Genomic DNA, 13,615 nt, shown 5'->3' with positions numbered 1-13,615 from the left:
CGCCTCCTGAGGCAGGAAGTACATGGGCGCCTGGTCTCACCTCACAGTGCCACTGAAAAGCACCGGCTCTTGAGGAATGATGGAGAGTTTGCTCCGCAGGTCGGCGAGGCCGATGTCGCTGATTCGCACTCCATCGATCTTGATGCAGCCTCCAGATAACTCCACCAGCCGGAAGAGGGCCATCCCCAGAGAGGACTTCCCTGGTGACCGGAAGACAGGCAGCAAAGAGGCTCTATTAGCGGCTTCTGGAAGACAAAACTTGTTCATCCCCAGAGCAAAATCTTTTTTTTTTTTGGTCAATCATTATTTTGATGGAGATAGTGGATCAGGAATGACAGGAAGAGACGAAAATGTAGCTACGCGTATGTTCAAACTCCACAGCTGCTGCGCGAGTGGCGGGAGGGGCGGTCCACATCCATGAGAGCACCTGGAAACACCCGTTTCACCTCAGGTCCACCCTGGGCACAGGCGCACAGGGGCACTTTCCCAGGCAGTCAGGGTTAGGGGTTGGGGCAAACCAGAGGCCGAGAGCCCGCCCCCAGGCCCTTGACTGTGGCTGAGGGAGACGTGAAGACAGAGCCTGTCATCGGCAGCAGCAGGGAGCAGAAGAGGTTCTGGGGAACACCCGAGGGAAGATGGTTTGGCCTGGCCCAGTGAGGAGCTGTGGACGCCTCCCAAATACCAGGGAACTGTGGCAGCGAAGCAGGAAGCAGGCCTGGGAGTTCCGCTGCACGGATGGCTGAAGTACAGTTGAATCGGCATTTGAAAAGCTATGCACATTAAGATGTGTCATGTACATGTACAAACTCCCTCAAAGTAAGTGTAATCATTATGGGCTGCAAATGTGAACTAATAAAAACAGGGAGACGAAAAGAGACAGAGATACCAAGGAATGTTTAATCAAATTTTTTTTAAAAAGAGAAAAAAAGCTATGTAATACAGGAAGACAATGTCTGTCTCTCAAAAACTCTCTCTACTCTAGTTATTCTTATCAGTCCAGTCCTCTGACACTGGGCATTTGCTTCACATAAAGCTTACTATAATAGTGTTGCGGTATAGCTCTCAGTGCTCAAGGTTTACCTGTAGCTCAGATGATTTCCTTGAGGTAGAGTCTCAGAACTACAACTGCTATGCAAAGGATATAAACATTTAAAAGGTGCTTTCTCTCCATGCAAATGCACACAACTCCCCAAATAAAAACAAGAACAAAAAACCACCTTCTGCACCTCAGACCCACAGTGCACTCAACCTTGCTGCCTCACTGGACCCGACCCCTCACACTTCTGCTTCATGTTTTCGGACTCATGAGAGCTTAGGGGAGCTCAGCGTGGCTGTCTCTGCACGTGGCAGTGGTACTGTCCTAAGGGTACAGATGGCCTGCCTGATCCCCGGCGTCTACAGCCACAGTCCTGAGTCCTGCTGTCAGCGTTTGCCCACTGGGTGGACAGTGCCACACCACTGCAGGGCGACACAAAGCCCAAGATGGCTGCACTACAGTTCAGGCTGTGGGTGGGTGCTTTCCGGTGGACATGAAGTCCAAGTCAGGGACATGTCGGCACAGGCGCGCTTGTGGGTCTCCGCGTAAATAACTGATATAGCCGAGGTCGTTACTGGCATATGGCCACTACTGTGCATTTTGGTATAAATGTGGACTGCCACAAGGGTGCAGGAGACTAGCTGAGTAGCTGAGAGTACAGGCACGTTCAGACATTTCCACGATTCTGTGGAATCTGTCTTCTGTAGTCTGCCTGAATCTCAAGTGAACCTCCACAGTCTGCACTAGTGAAAACACAACCACCCAGTGGGAATGCCAAGAAATACTATCTTCCTAACGCACCATCCTCACACACACCTACCAGAAACGAGTGGGGAAATCTGGTCCATACCAGGGCGGTTCTCCTAAGAATGAGTAACTATTCAGAACTGGGGGACTTGGAAATTCCCTCCTACCTTATGTAAGGAGGGAAGGGAGTAGGCAGCTCCCTCAGGACTGAGGCAGTACCGTACTTTAAGATGTAAGTGTGGGCTATGTGTGGTGGTACATGTCTGTAATCTCCACACTCTGGAAGGCTGAGGCAGGAGGATTGCAAACTCAAGCCCTATTAAGGCAACTTAGCAAGACCCTTTCTCAAAATTAGTAAGATAAACTATAAAAGGGCTGGGGATATACCTTAGTGTGAAAGCCCTGGGTTCAAACTCTAGCGCTGCAATAAATAAAATAGATAAAGCATGGGCAGGAATGATGTTCCAACAAACAGGTCAACTCTTTTCCTTGAACAAAAGGTGCTAGGTTTGGACCACTGCACTGGGAGACTTTGCTCTGCCTCTAGGGCTTTGAACGGAAGGGCAAGAGGGTCCTACAACAGCATCCTTGATCACAACAATGCTGGTGCAAGGCTGATGAGCCCGGCAGAGACTAAGTCAGGACTGGAGCTTAGACTCTACAAGCCGGATGACCTATTGGGGCTTTTGTTTTGTTTTGTTTTTGAGACAGCATCTCACTACGTAGCCTAGGCTAACCTTGAACTCCAAGTGATCCTTCTGCCTCAGCCTCCTGAGTGCTGGGGTTATAGGTGCATGCCACCACACCTGGCACCTATCATTTTCATTTTCTTGCTTACTTCTCTTCTGTCATACCTACTGTTTAGTCCTGATGAACATCTGATCTCTTTTGCTTGTGTTAAAGGGAAATCACAGGAAAGGACATCAGGGAGCTTTCCGTGCACCACAGGGGTCCATGCAGCAGGGGCTTCTGGGACAGCCACCGCCTTGGTTGACGATCATCTTCCCTACTAGCACACCCAGGAAGCATCACATTTTGATGTGAGGTAATTCCCTCAAGCAGAAAGCAGGCAAGGACTTTGTCTTTTCTCCTAAGATTCCTTGTTTGTTTGTTTTTGAAGACAGGGTCTCACTGTGTAGCTCACGCTGGGCTTGAACTCACTATGTAGCTCAGGCTGGCCTCAAACTCCCGAGTGCTGGGATTATAGGCAAGCACCACTATACCTGCCCTTAGAAGATTTCTTAAAAGTTAATTGACCAAAACTAAAAAGTCTCTTTTTAAATTTTTTCCTCACGGCAAGGAAAAAGCTGGAAGATTTCTGATGCCAACAAACCACAGAGTCCAGAAAGAAAGCTAATGATAACTGAGCCACAGAAGTCTCTTACAGGGTAAACAGGTTACTTTAAAAAGGGTCAATCTTGAAATGTCATTGAACAGGAAAAGAGGGAAAGAAAGAAATGACTTAATGTCTTGATCCTAGAAAACCTAAAGATATTAACACCTATCTAAGAATAAAACAAAATGTCTAAAATGAAGGTGAAGTCTCTATCTGTGGGTATTTCGCTAAGACAGTCTCACAGTCCAGGCTGGCTCTGGACTCACTATGTAGCCCACACTAGCCTTGAAACTGGCCCCCTGCCTCAGGAGGCCTCCCAAGCGCCGGGATTACTGGTCTGCGGTGACACACTTGCTTTAATCCTCTTTCTTTAAAACTGGTATCAGATTAGGAAAATGGTTTCTATCTTCAAAGGACTACAGGGTCCTTACAGTTGTGCAAGCTTCTGGCAAAAATTAAGGCTATACTAGTAACAGATCACAAAGCCCTTAGAATTCTCCCTATATTTTAACTTCATGGAGAATGATGTTCACTGCAGTGAAAATTGCAGCTTCAATTCTTTATCAACTGGGGACTGGTCATTTAAATGTAAGTTACTGGGCCGGGGACACAGCTCAGTGGCACAAACACCTGCCTGGCAAGTGCAAGGTCCTAAGTTCGATTCCTGGCACCTAAATAAATAATAAATAAGTTATTGTACATCTGTAATACAGAATTGTATATCATGCTATACAGCACTCATGAAGTGTTTAATGGGGAAATACTGATTTTTTAAAAAGAAGGCCACAAGACTGTGTGTGTGAAACGATCGCATTTCTGTACAAGTGTGAGTAAGAACAACCCCACAAGGCACACCCGCCAAGCTGTCACCAGCGCTCACTCTGGGTAACGGAGCAGGCTGCTGTCCCTCCAGAGCGCTTTGCTACATGTTCCAAGTAGTCTGTTGTGACAATTTGAGCCTTCACGATGGGAAAAGACACTAAATGTCGTAAGCACTGGGGCTGAAAACCAACCTAGAAAAGTTGGTTTCTGAGAAGCCTGAGACACTCATCACTTGTCTAGTGGCTCTGGCTGGTGAGGACCAACGTTGACTGAACGCCACATTCCAGGCCCTGCGCGATCCTCACCTGACCCCGTCCGCCCCACGATGCCGATCTTCTCCTTGGGTTTGATGGTGAAGGATACTTTCTTCAGGACCAGGGGGAGATTTTCTCGGTACCTCATTTCTGCGTTCTCAAAGGTCACCTCTCCTTCCTGGGGCCAGTCAGGGGGAGGAGCTTTGTTCTTGATTCTTGCAGGAGCTTCCAAGGACAGAGTCTGGGGAAAAGAAGCAGCCAGTTCAGACAGAGCGCAGGCTCTCAGGCAGCAGCAAGGCCTTGTCATAGAGATGTGAACGCAGGGCAACCACCGCACCTACACAGAGGCGGCTGCCCTCTGGCCCTGCCCATGTAAGAATCCCTCGGCAGGAAGTGCTCACCACCGCCAAGCATAAGAGACACGGGGCTGGCTCCCACCAGTGGCCTGGGGCAGGCCGTGGTTCCCACGCTGCCTTCTCCCAGAAGTTCCTTCCCCAGCACCACTGGTGCACTGAGGGAGAAGCCGAGCGGCAGGGCATGAGGCGCTCTATCCCGCTCCAACCCGTTTTCATTGGAATTCTTTGAAAACACTCACCCCTCCTGACATCAGAGCCTAGCACTGCAACACCTCCGGCCTGAGGGAAACCCATAGTGAAGAAAGCAGCAGGTACTGATCGTCTCATCAGGTCACAGCATTCCAACACATGCTACCTTGTTTAACCCGGGAGACGCAAACATGCATTGCAACTATGTCACTAGTAACTGGGTGACCCGGACATGCCACTTCTCACCTGCGAGTTGTAGGGACTAAGTTCAATGAGCTGGGGGACCCACTCCAGCTTTGGGAGGCTGTGTTACAACCGCCTAGGTAATCCTGTCACCCACGGTCACACCTCACAATGTTTTAAAACCTCGAGGGTTCGTCATGGGGCTCACAGCTTTTAGAGGAGTAAGGCTAGAAACTGTAGGGCTCTCGGGAAGTGGACTGAAGCCCTGGGCTGGAGACACTGCCCTGGGACAGGCACCCAGGCTGGGGACCGGCCGCAGGAGGCAGCAGTGACTGTTCTGAGCACGGTCCACCGTGCAGAAACACTGACTGCCACTTTGCCTGTCCAGTGTGAGACTCAGCACCAGCACTCGGGACCCAACCCTACACGCCCCCGAGTGCACAGCCACGTCCTCAGGCCAAGCAGCATCACCGGGCACGTCAGACAGCAACTGGCACTCTATGAGAAGGGTCATTTGGTGAGCTGAAGAAATATCTGGTAACTAACGAGGCTCACTCTCAAAACAAGGCAGGGAAGCAGCATGTCTCTGCCAGGAAATGCCTGTCAGATACACTCAATACACAGATACGTCTCAACTGCAAAACAGTTTTTTAAAATCTTGACTGTAAGTCAATTATTTGGAAGTTGGAATGTATTCTGCCCATTTTAACAATGACAAATGTTGGTAAACTCTCAGGGCAGTTCACAATGTAGGTGACTCTTGAGAAATGAATTAAATTTGAGAACTCAAATTATGCATGACTCTGCTGCCTCTATAGAAAATTACTTTCGGAGTTTTAAGTAGGACACCAGCCCGGTGCCACCTCACAGCAAGACGGAAGCGTTTCCCTGGGAAGGTGGAAGGGCTACACATTCTCAGTATCCCCTGACCTCACTGGTTCCTACACTGAGTGCAGCGTAGAGTGGGACATGGAGCCTTTAAAACTACAGAAGCCTGGGCCCCACCCCAGATTTATGGCATCAGAATCCCCAGAGATTGGGTCCACATTGGTCTTTGCCTGAAGTTCAACAGTGGAAGCTGCTGGTCCTCTCCCGAGAGCGATCAGACTAGACTAGGAATTAAACCACGTGGGGTTTTAAGCAGTGTAAGGGAAACATTACATTAGTCAGCTAAACTGAAATGGCAAGACTCGAACATTTTGGAGAACAGTAAGTTCTCAGCTTAGTTATATGTATTTGCAAACTGTTTACTCTCTTCTTCACTCCAAGCACGCAGGCGAGACTGCTGGTCATCATCCGTAGGGTAAGACAGGCAGAGAAAACAAGCCACCTCACTGCACACCATCTGCAGCGGTCAGGGGCCGGACACCAGGGGGGCCAGGTCACCGCAAGAGGCCTCGCTCAGGCTGACCTTAATGTAGTGATTGATCCTCTCCACCGAGGTGAATCGAGCCTCTGTCTCAGACGCCAGTCTGACCGTAAACTGGAACAGTCCTGTTAACTGGTAACACAAAGCAAAATTCCAGGAGAACTCATTATCAGTATTTGTCAGGCACTGCCCGAGAACTTCCTCCATCCAGAGCCACATGAGCACATACAGCAGCAGCTTCAGGGACCTGTCATCTCCTACATTTAAGACCCACTGTCCCTCATCAACTGCAGTGCTTAGGGAAGCCAGGTGGCATTGTGCACCTGGTCGCACTGCATTCTTGTACCCAAGGGCTCCTAGTCATCTGTATTAGCAGTAACACATATCTGCAGCTGTAGAAGTTCTGGACCCTCTACTCGCATCTGAGCCTGTTTGTGGTAATCACAAGTTGAGATTTCAATCTGTGCACAAGCAGTGAAAACGCTTCCAGGAAAAGTAAGATAGAAGAGATAAGGCTGAGAAAAAATAAACACAGAGCCTCCGCACTGCAGCCTGGGACTCTGAACAGTGTATGCAACACTGTCTTCCCCACCAAGCACATAGCAAATCTGGTATCTGCAAAGACACAGCTCTCTGGTGCTCCTCTGGCTACTGATTTTTATCTTTCCAAAATGGGAAAATGTCAAACACATGGATACACAAGAGAGTAGTCTAATACACTCTTATGGGCTAAAACTCAACCTTAAAAAAAAAATTCATTTAGAGTCACTATTGTTTCATCTACACTTCCACCCACTCGCGCTCCCACCCCTCATGTTATCTGGGACCAAACCTCAGCTATCCTACCATTCCATACCTCGGTGTTTCAGCTTGTTTCTCTCTGTAAGTACTCAAAACACAACTCTGGTACCATCATTTAAAATTTTCAATAATTACTTAACATCTTTAAATATTGTCACTTTTTAAGTTCTCAATTGTTCTCTGAGTTACTTGAAGCCCTTCAGTCATCCTTAAAGACCAGGAGGATTTCCTTCCTTCCCATCTATCTATCTATCTAGCTAGCTAGCTAGCTAGCTAGCTATCATCTTGATACTGGGAAAATCAGCAGTCCAGGGAAAAACGCACAAAGCACCATACTGAGAGGACTAGAAAGACACCAGAAAGGTGGTGAACACAGAAACTTATGATTATGAAATTATTCTTAAAATCAAGTTTCTGTATGAACAGCACCTGTTTCTTAAATGCACACAGCAAAGTGAAACCCTTTCATTCCCAGGTTCCCCCACCTCTCTCCCATCCCTACTCGCCCCAAGTGTCAAATCCAGAGCAGACCAAGAGACACTCTAGGGCAATGATGGTGAATCTTCTAGAGCTTTCAATGATAACAAACAGCCCACTGTGACACACTCGCCATAGGTTTGCTGCCATGCTCTAGATAAAACACTGCCTTAGGGTGCAGCCTCCCCGCCATGTATGCCTCCTCCACACCGGCACAGGAAGGTCTCAAACAAGCAACAGTGATGTCCCCAACCCAGATACTGACCTGGACGGCGTAGGAGATGGCAAGACCCGCGTAGGCTGGGGGAATCTGCCCGTGCATGAGAACAATCATCAACCCTGTGGTTGTGATCAGGGCGATGCTGATGAGGTCCAGCCTCACAGCCAGCCACCTCATTGCACAGGTGAACAAGAACAAGGGAGCTTGGTTGTCATCCAGGAGCTCCTGGTACCTGTAAGGACGACAGAACAATGCATGGCAAATCAAGTCCCACGCAACCTTGCTCATGGATGATGTCAAAGCTTGGGTGAACTACAGAACCAGGGCAAATACTAAGTATTTCCTGCTTCTAACTGAGAGTGTGACGTGGGAAGTCCAGCAGCACAGGTGTTCTGGGCTGCACATGTAGGAGGAAATGGCGTTATTTAAAGTTAGTTATCCTTTAAAAAATATTGATGATGTTAGAAGTATCTGCTGTAGTAGCATAGGGACAGCATACAAAAGAAGACCAAATAAAGGTGCTTATGCCATGCTTCATGGGTCGGAGTTGATGTCTATAAAGAGGTTACAATGGCTACCAGCACAAATAGTCCAAGGCTGAGAAAAAGAAACTCTCATAGCCAACACGGGCCAGCTGCCACTGTGTACCGCCACGCTGCCTGAGGCACAGAGCGCATCAGCAGAAGGGGCTGAACCACGGCAAGTGGGCTTAACCTTTGCCATTGAAGGTGTGTGGCAAGGAGTCCTAGAGAGAGCAGACCCACCAAGGGCTCAGGTCACCTGTACAACCAGAACTGCAAAGCAGGAGGTTTTGTGGGCCCATGTGCCTGATGATGATGATGATGATGATGATTATTATTATTATTGTTATTATTATTATTTGGGTTTTTTGAGACAGGGTCTCATGGTAATTCAGGTTGGCCTCGAATTCACAGCGATCTTCCTGCTTCAGCCTCCCAAGTGCTGGGATTATAGGTGCGTGCCTCCACGCTTGGCTTTTTTACATTTTATTTTACATGTTTGCAGTACATGAAGTCTGTATTCATCTTAGGGAGGAGGTGTGTGTACAAGGCACAGCCTGACTTTTAATCCCCTTCTCCCCACCCACCTCCCTCCTTCCATCTCTAGATCCCCTCTCCCCGTTTTCATTGTTGTTACTACTTTTAGTTTGTGTTAATGTTTACATTCATTGTGGGTACTTGATACATGTACATGACACGTCTTATATTGTCTTACTTCCACTTTCCCTTTCCTGCTCCTCTTGTACTAGGTCTCTTGGACTGGTCCCATTTGCAAAAGATCTCTGTTTTCTTTTATCAATCTTTTATTTTACTCTTCATCTGTACTTCGCCTTACTCAAATGAGATGCCATATGGTATTTAAGCTTGTGTGTCTGATTTCACATAACATATTTTGCAGGTGTATCGATTTTCCTACAAATGTCTTGAGTTCATCCTTTATAACTGAACAACACTCCATTACGTATAGATACCACATTTTCTTTATCCATTCACCTGTTGACAGGTATACAGGCTGCTTCCCTCTAGGATTTAGCTATTATGAATTGTACTGCTATAAATATGGGTGCACATGTATCACTCAAATATGATGTCTTTAATTCTTTTGGGAAGAAATACAGAAAGGGAATAGCTGGATCAAATAGAATTTCTATTAGTTCTTTGAGATGTCTCCATGTTGATTTCCATACTGGTTGCACTAATTTAAATTCCCACCACAACACAGAAAGGTCCCTTTTTTACCACAGCTGTACAAACAGTTGTTATTATTTAATTTCTTGATGACTGTCATTTTTCCTGGTATAAGATGAAATCTTAGTGTTGCTTTAATTTGCTTTTCTCTATTGGCTAGAGCTGTTCAACATTTTTTTCGTATGTTTATTGGCCACTTGTATAATCTTCTGAGAAGTATCTACTGATTTCACTTGCCCATTTCCTAACTGGCTTTTTTATTTTGATGGAGTCTAAAGTTTTTGAGTTCTTTATTTATACTAAATATTAGTCCTCTGTCAGGAATAGCTGGCAAAATTTTTTTCCTATTCTATAGGTAGTCTTTTCACCCTATTTCCTTCGTGCTTTACTTTAAAAAGAATCACGCTTCCTTTTTATGTACTCTTTACATAAAATTTAGAAGATGCAATAAAAATAGAAAAATGTAAAATTCTAGTAATCTTAAATTCATGGGTATGAATGTATCATGGTAATATGATGTCTTTAACTCTCAGGAAAATATGTAGAAGGGGAACAGCTGGGGCAAATGGAATTTCTACTGCATTTCCTGTAAGAAATTTTTCCATCCACTTAATTTACTGTGTGTATGCATATACACGTATTCAATCTAAACCATTTGTTTTTATTTTTTAACTTCATTTGTGGTACTGGAGTTTGAACCCAGGGAGCACTCTACCACTGAAGTACATCCACAGCCCTTTTTATTTTTTATTGAGACAGCGTCTTACTATGTTCCCTAGGATGGCCTTGAACTCACTATCCTCCTACCTCACCCTCCTGCGTACTACAGGTGTATGCTGACGCACATGGTTCTACTCTCTTTCTTAAAGTTAGGAAACATTTTCCTGAGTCATTAAACATTTTGAAGATAATTTTTTCTACCTTGCTATTCTAATTCTTCTTTTAAAGAGACAATTATTTAATTTTGGGTACAGACAAAATACACACAAGATAGGAAAATTTAAAAGTTATAAAAGGTTTACCAGGAAGTCAGTCTTCCTCCTGCCCATCCTCCAGCTACCCAGTGCCCCCTCCTAGGGATGGTAATGGTTTCTCCTGTATCCTTTCATAGATATTCTAGATGTCATACACGCAAACGCATTCTCGAAAGGTAACGTACTATTCCCTTATATCTGTGCCCTGCTCTTTCACTAATGTCACAGCACAGAGCTGCCTCATTCTTTAAGGCCCACGTAAGATTCCTGTATGGACACACCCCAGGTTATCTCACGAGTCCTACACTGGAGCACAGTTAGGTTAGCTCCAATCTCTTGTTAGTACAATCTCCAGAATGGCTATGCACATGTAATTCATAAATGAGTAATATTCAATGGCTAAATAAAACACTAGTCTAATGTCAGTACCTACCTTTTATTAACTCCCCTCAAAGGCAAAATAATATCAAATACACCGTTTCAGGAGCAAATGCCAACAGACTCCAAGCCTGTGTCTTGGCCTTCTCACTGGCACAGCAGAGCTCCAAATGACGGGGTTTTAATCAGACACTCCTCCTTTCAAGCACTACCAGCCTCAGCAACACGCTTTACGATTCCCATAACAGCGACTCCTGCTAAAGCCCAGGGTGCCCCTGGCCTCAGCAGCACCCACCTGTGCAGAAACTCCTGCCCTTTACTGTAGGCGTGGATGGTGGCGAGGCCCTGGATGCTGGACGTGATGTGGGAGAGGAACGGAGACTGCGTGATGTTGTCCAGACGCTTCAGCTCCCGAATCAGGACCCTGGGAGAACGGGGTTGGGGTGGCAGTGGGAGACGGTGGCAGCTCTGGCTTCCTCCCTGCCCGGCAGACGCGAACCCCTCCTGCTTACCTGGAGACGATGTGCAGCACTGAGAAGAGGATGACGAGGGGCCCCACGGCCACAAGGAACCACGGGAAAACGCCGGCTATCATCCCGACACAGAAGAACACCAGGATGACGTTCTGGATGAACATCTCGGCCTGGAACGGCAGGCGCACATCGACTGGGGAAACCAGAAGGAAACGCGTCAGACTATGAAAGCACACTGAGCAGAGCTGAATGTTCAAACAAAGGAACATGCGGCCTCATAAAATCCCTATCAGAAGGTGATGCTGTCTTTAAACTGTCCACTGAAAGAAAGTTTAGAAACCTAGTTGCTTTAACTTTTGTTGGAACAAGAAATTTAATCTTCCTACTCCACTCCTTTTCATAGGTTCACTATCCTGCCTCTTTTTTTTTTCTTTTTTTTAACTCACTTTGTAGCCCAGGCTGGCTCTGAACTCTCAGTGATCCTCCTGCCTCAGCCTCCCAAGTGCTGGGATTATAGGTGTGTGCCATCACAGCCAGCTTATCCTGCCTAACCCTTGTCAACATTTTTCCCTTTTACAAAGTTCTGTATGTTTGTTGTAAAATATTTAGAAAATAAAAAGCAAAACAAAGGTAACTTACATTCTTAGCAATATCAGTAAGTTGCTGCTAACATTTAAAAATTCTTCAATAGGGGAATTTAAACACGCACAAAAGTTGTAAGAATATAGAACTGTGACCAGTTGTCAATATTTTCTTCTTCTCTCCTCAGCTATCTCCTTACCCTACCCCTTTCTTCCTTTTGGCTGAAGTACTTTTGTAAACCCCAGATACGTAGATAGCACTGCCTTTTTCCTGTCTTTTTTCTGTGTGTGTGTGTGTGTGTGTGTGTGTGTGTGTGTGTGTGTGTGTGTAACAGAAATGGAAATATGCTATATTCAGCTGCCAGGGGTGGTTCTGATTCCTTGTTACCTCTGGCCATGGCTTTGTACTTATCTATCAACACCAGAACAAACTCCTACTATGGAGGCAGCCAAAGTGCAATGGTTAAAAACAAAAGTCTAGCTGTGGAGTCAAAAAGATCTGTACTCCGTGACACTCCACCTTGTTCATCCAGTAGTTGATGACTGTGGGAAAGTTACTTGACCTTTCTAGGCATCAGCTGTCCCAGGTATTCAGTGGCTGAGTTAGGATAAGGTGCAGGAAGCCCTCCCTCATGCAGGAGGCAGATGCTAGTCCAGTACAGAGGTGCTTTAGATCTCAGACATCCTTGTCCAAAGCCTCCCTGCTAACTCAAGTCTCTCAGGCAGAGTAAGAACTGGGATTAAAGGTTCCTGGTAAAAAACACCAGCTACCACTGAGTTCTCAGCACCCCAGGACAGAGCAAGCTGCACATCTGGGGCCACCTGGAAGGGTGGGAGACGCAAAGAGCCGGGTTGTGCTTGAGAGTGAGAAATACCTTCATCCAGGTCTTTGGAAAACCGGTTGAGAATCCTTCCTGTGGGGGTGGTATCAAAAAACTTCATGGGGCTCCGAAGGATCCTTCGGAAAAGCTCGTCATGGAGCCGGGAGGAGGCTCGTAGTGTTCCCTGCAGGGCAGAGACAATGTCATCAGGGCCCTGAGACCCAAGACTCAGGCAGGCTCCATTCCTACTTAACCAGAACACTGGTCTGCAAGACATCTGCTCCCAAAGGTGAAGATGTGCACATGGTCATGAGCAGACAGTCTTTCCAACTGAGGCTGCCCTGCTTAGGGGCTCCCTACTCAGAAGAAACCCCGGCGATGCCATGCCGAAGCTGACCATGTGGTCACCACAAGCAGAGGCGTGGCGGCGCACCGCTGCGTAGGCGTACCTTGACAAAGACAACTCCGCGAATAGCTTTCAGGATCAGCATGACTGCCATGGAGAGGGCGTAGATGCTGGCGTAGTACTGCATGAGGGGATTGTCCTTCATGCTGTTGCTCACAGAGGTCCTGTTCCCTCGGGTCACTGTGGTGTTCTGTTTGGAGGCAAGGCTCTATGAAGCAGGACTCTGAAGACAGCCAGGAGCCCCTGCTCAGGGGAAGCTACAGGAAGTGACCCTGGGCATTGACTGTGGAGGACAAGGTCAGCCTCTGCCACCCCTTTCTCTTTTCTTCTCTTAGTGCTGGGGTGTGTGCTCTGCCAGGAATACACCCCGTCTTCCCTTCCTGCCTTTGTAATGGATGACAGCAGATAGCCTACTGACCTGCAGGCTGGTCAGGGCTTTGTTTTGTTTTTCCTGTCTTGTGAGACTACCAGAGGGACTCATCT

At 46.9% G+C, this 13,615-nt stretch overlaps 1 protein-coding gene across 2 annotated transcripts in view; it reads right to left on the bottom strand.

Annotated features, from left to right (window-relative positions):
• The window catches only part of Abcc5 (ATP-binding cassette, sub-family C (CFTR/MRP), member 5), a 74,813-nt gene that overhangs the window by 10,359 nt on the left and 50,839 nt on the right, over positions 1-13,615 (bottom strand). For both annotated transcript variants that reach the window (XM_005383351.2, XM_005383352.2), the window contains exons 19-26: positions 13,176-13,322; positions 12,781-12,910; positions 11,364-11,517; positions 11,147-11,275; positions 7,836-8,022; positions 6,335-6,424; positions 4,247-4,436; positions 41-200 (exon numbers count right to left, since the gene is read on the bottom strand). In XM_005383351.2, coding sequence (XP_005383408.1) covers positions 41-200; positions 4,247-4,436; positions 6,335-6,424; positions 7,836-8,022; positions 11,147-11,275; positions 11,364-11,517; positions 12,781-12,910; positions 13,176-13,322 — 1,187 coding nt within the window. The remainder of the gene's footprint in view (positions 1-40; positions 201-4,246; positions 4,437-6,334; positions 6,425-7,835; positions 8,023-11,146; positions 11,276-11,363; positions 11,518-12,780; positions 12,911-13,175; positions 13,323-13,615) is intronic.

This window comes from Chinchilla lanigera, unplaced genomic scaffold, assembly GCF_000276665.1.
Source record: "Chinchilla lanigera isolate Chin_1 unplaced genomic scaffold, ChiLan1.0 scaffold00019, whole genome shotgun sequence".
In the NCBI taxonomy this organism is placed as follows: domain Eukaryota; kingdom Metazoa; phylum Chordata; class Mammalia; order Rodentia; family Chinchillidae; genus Chinchilla; species Chinchilla lanigera.
This window is presented reverse-complemented; position numbering and strand designations above follow the sequence as displayed.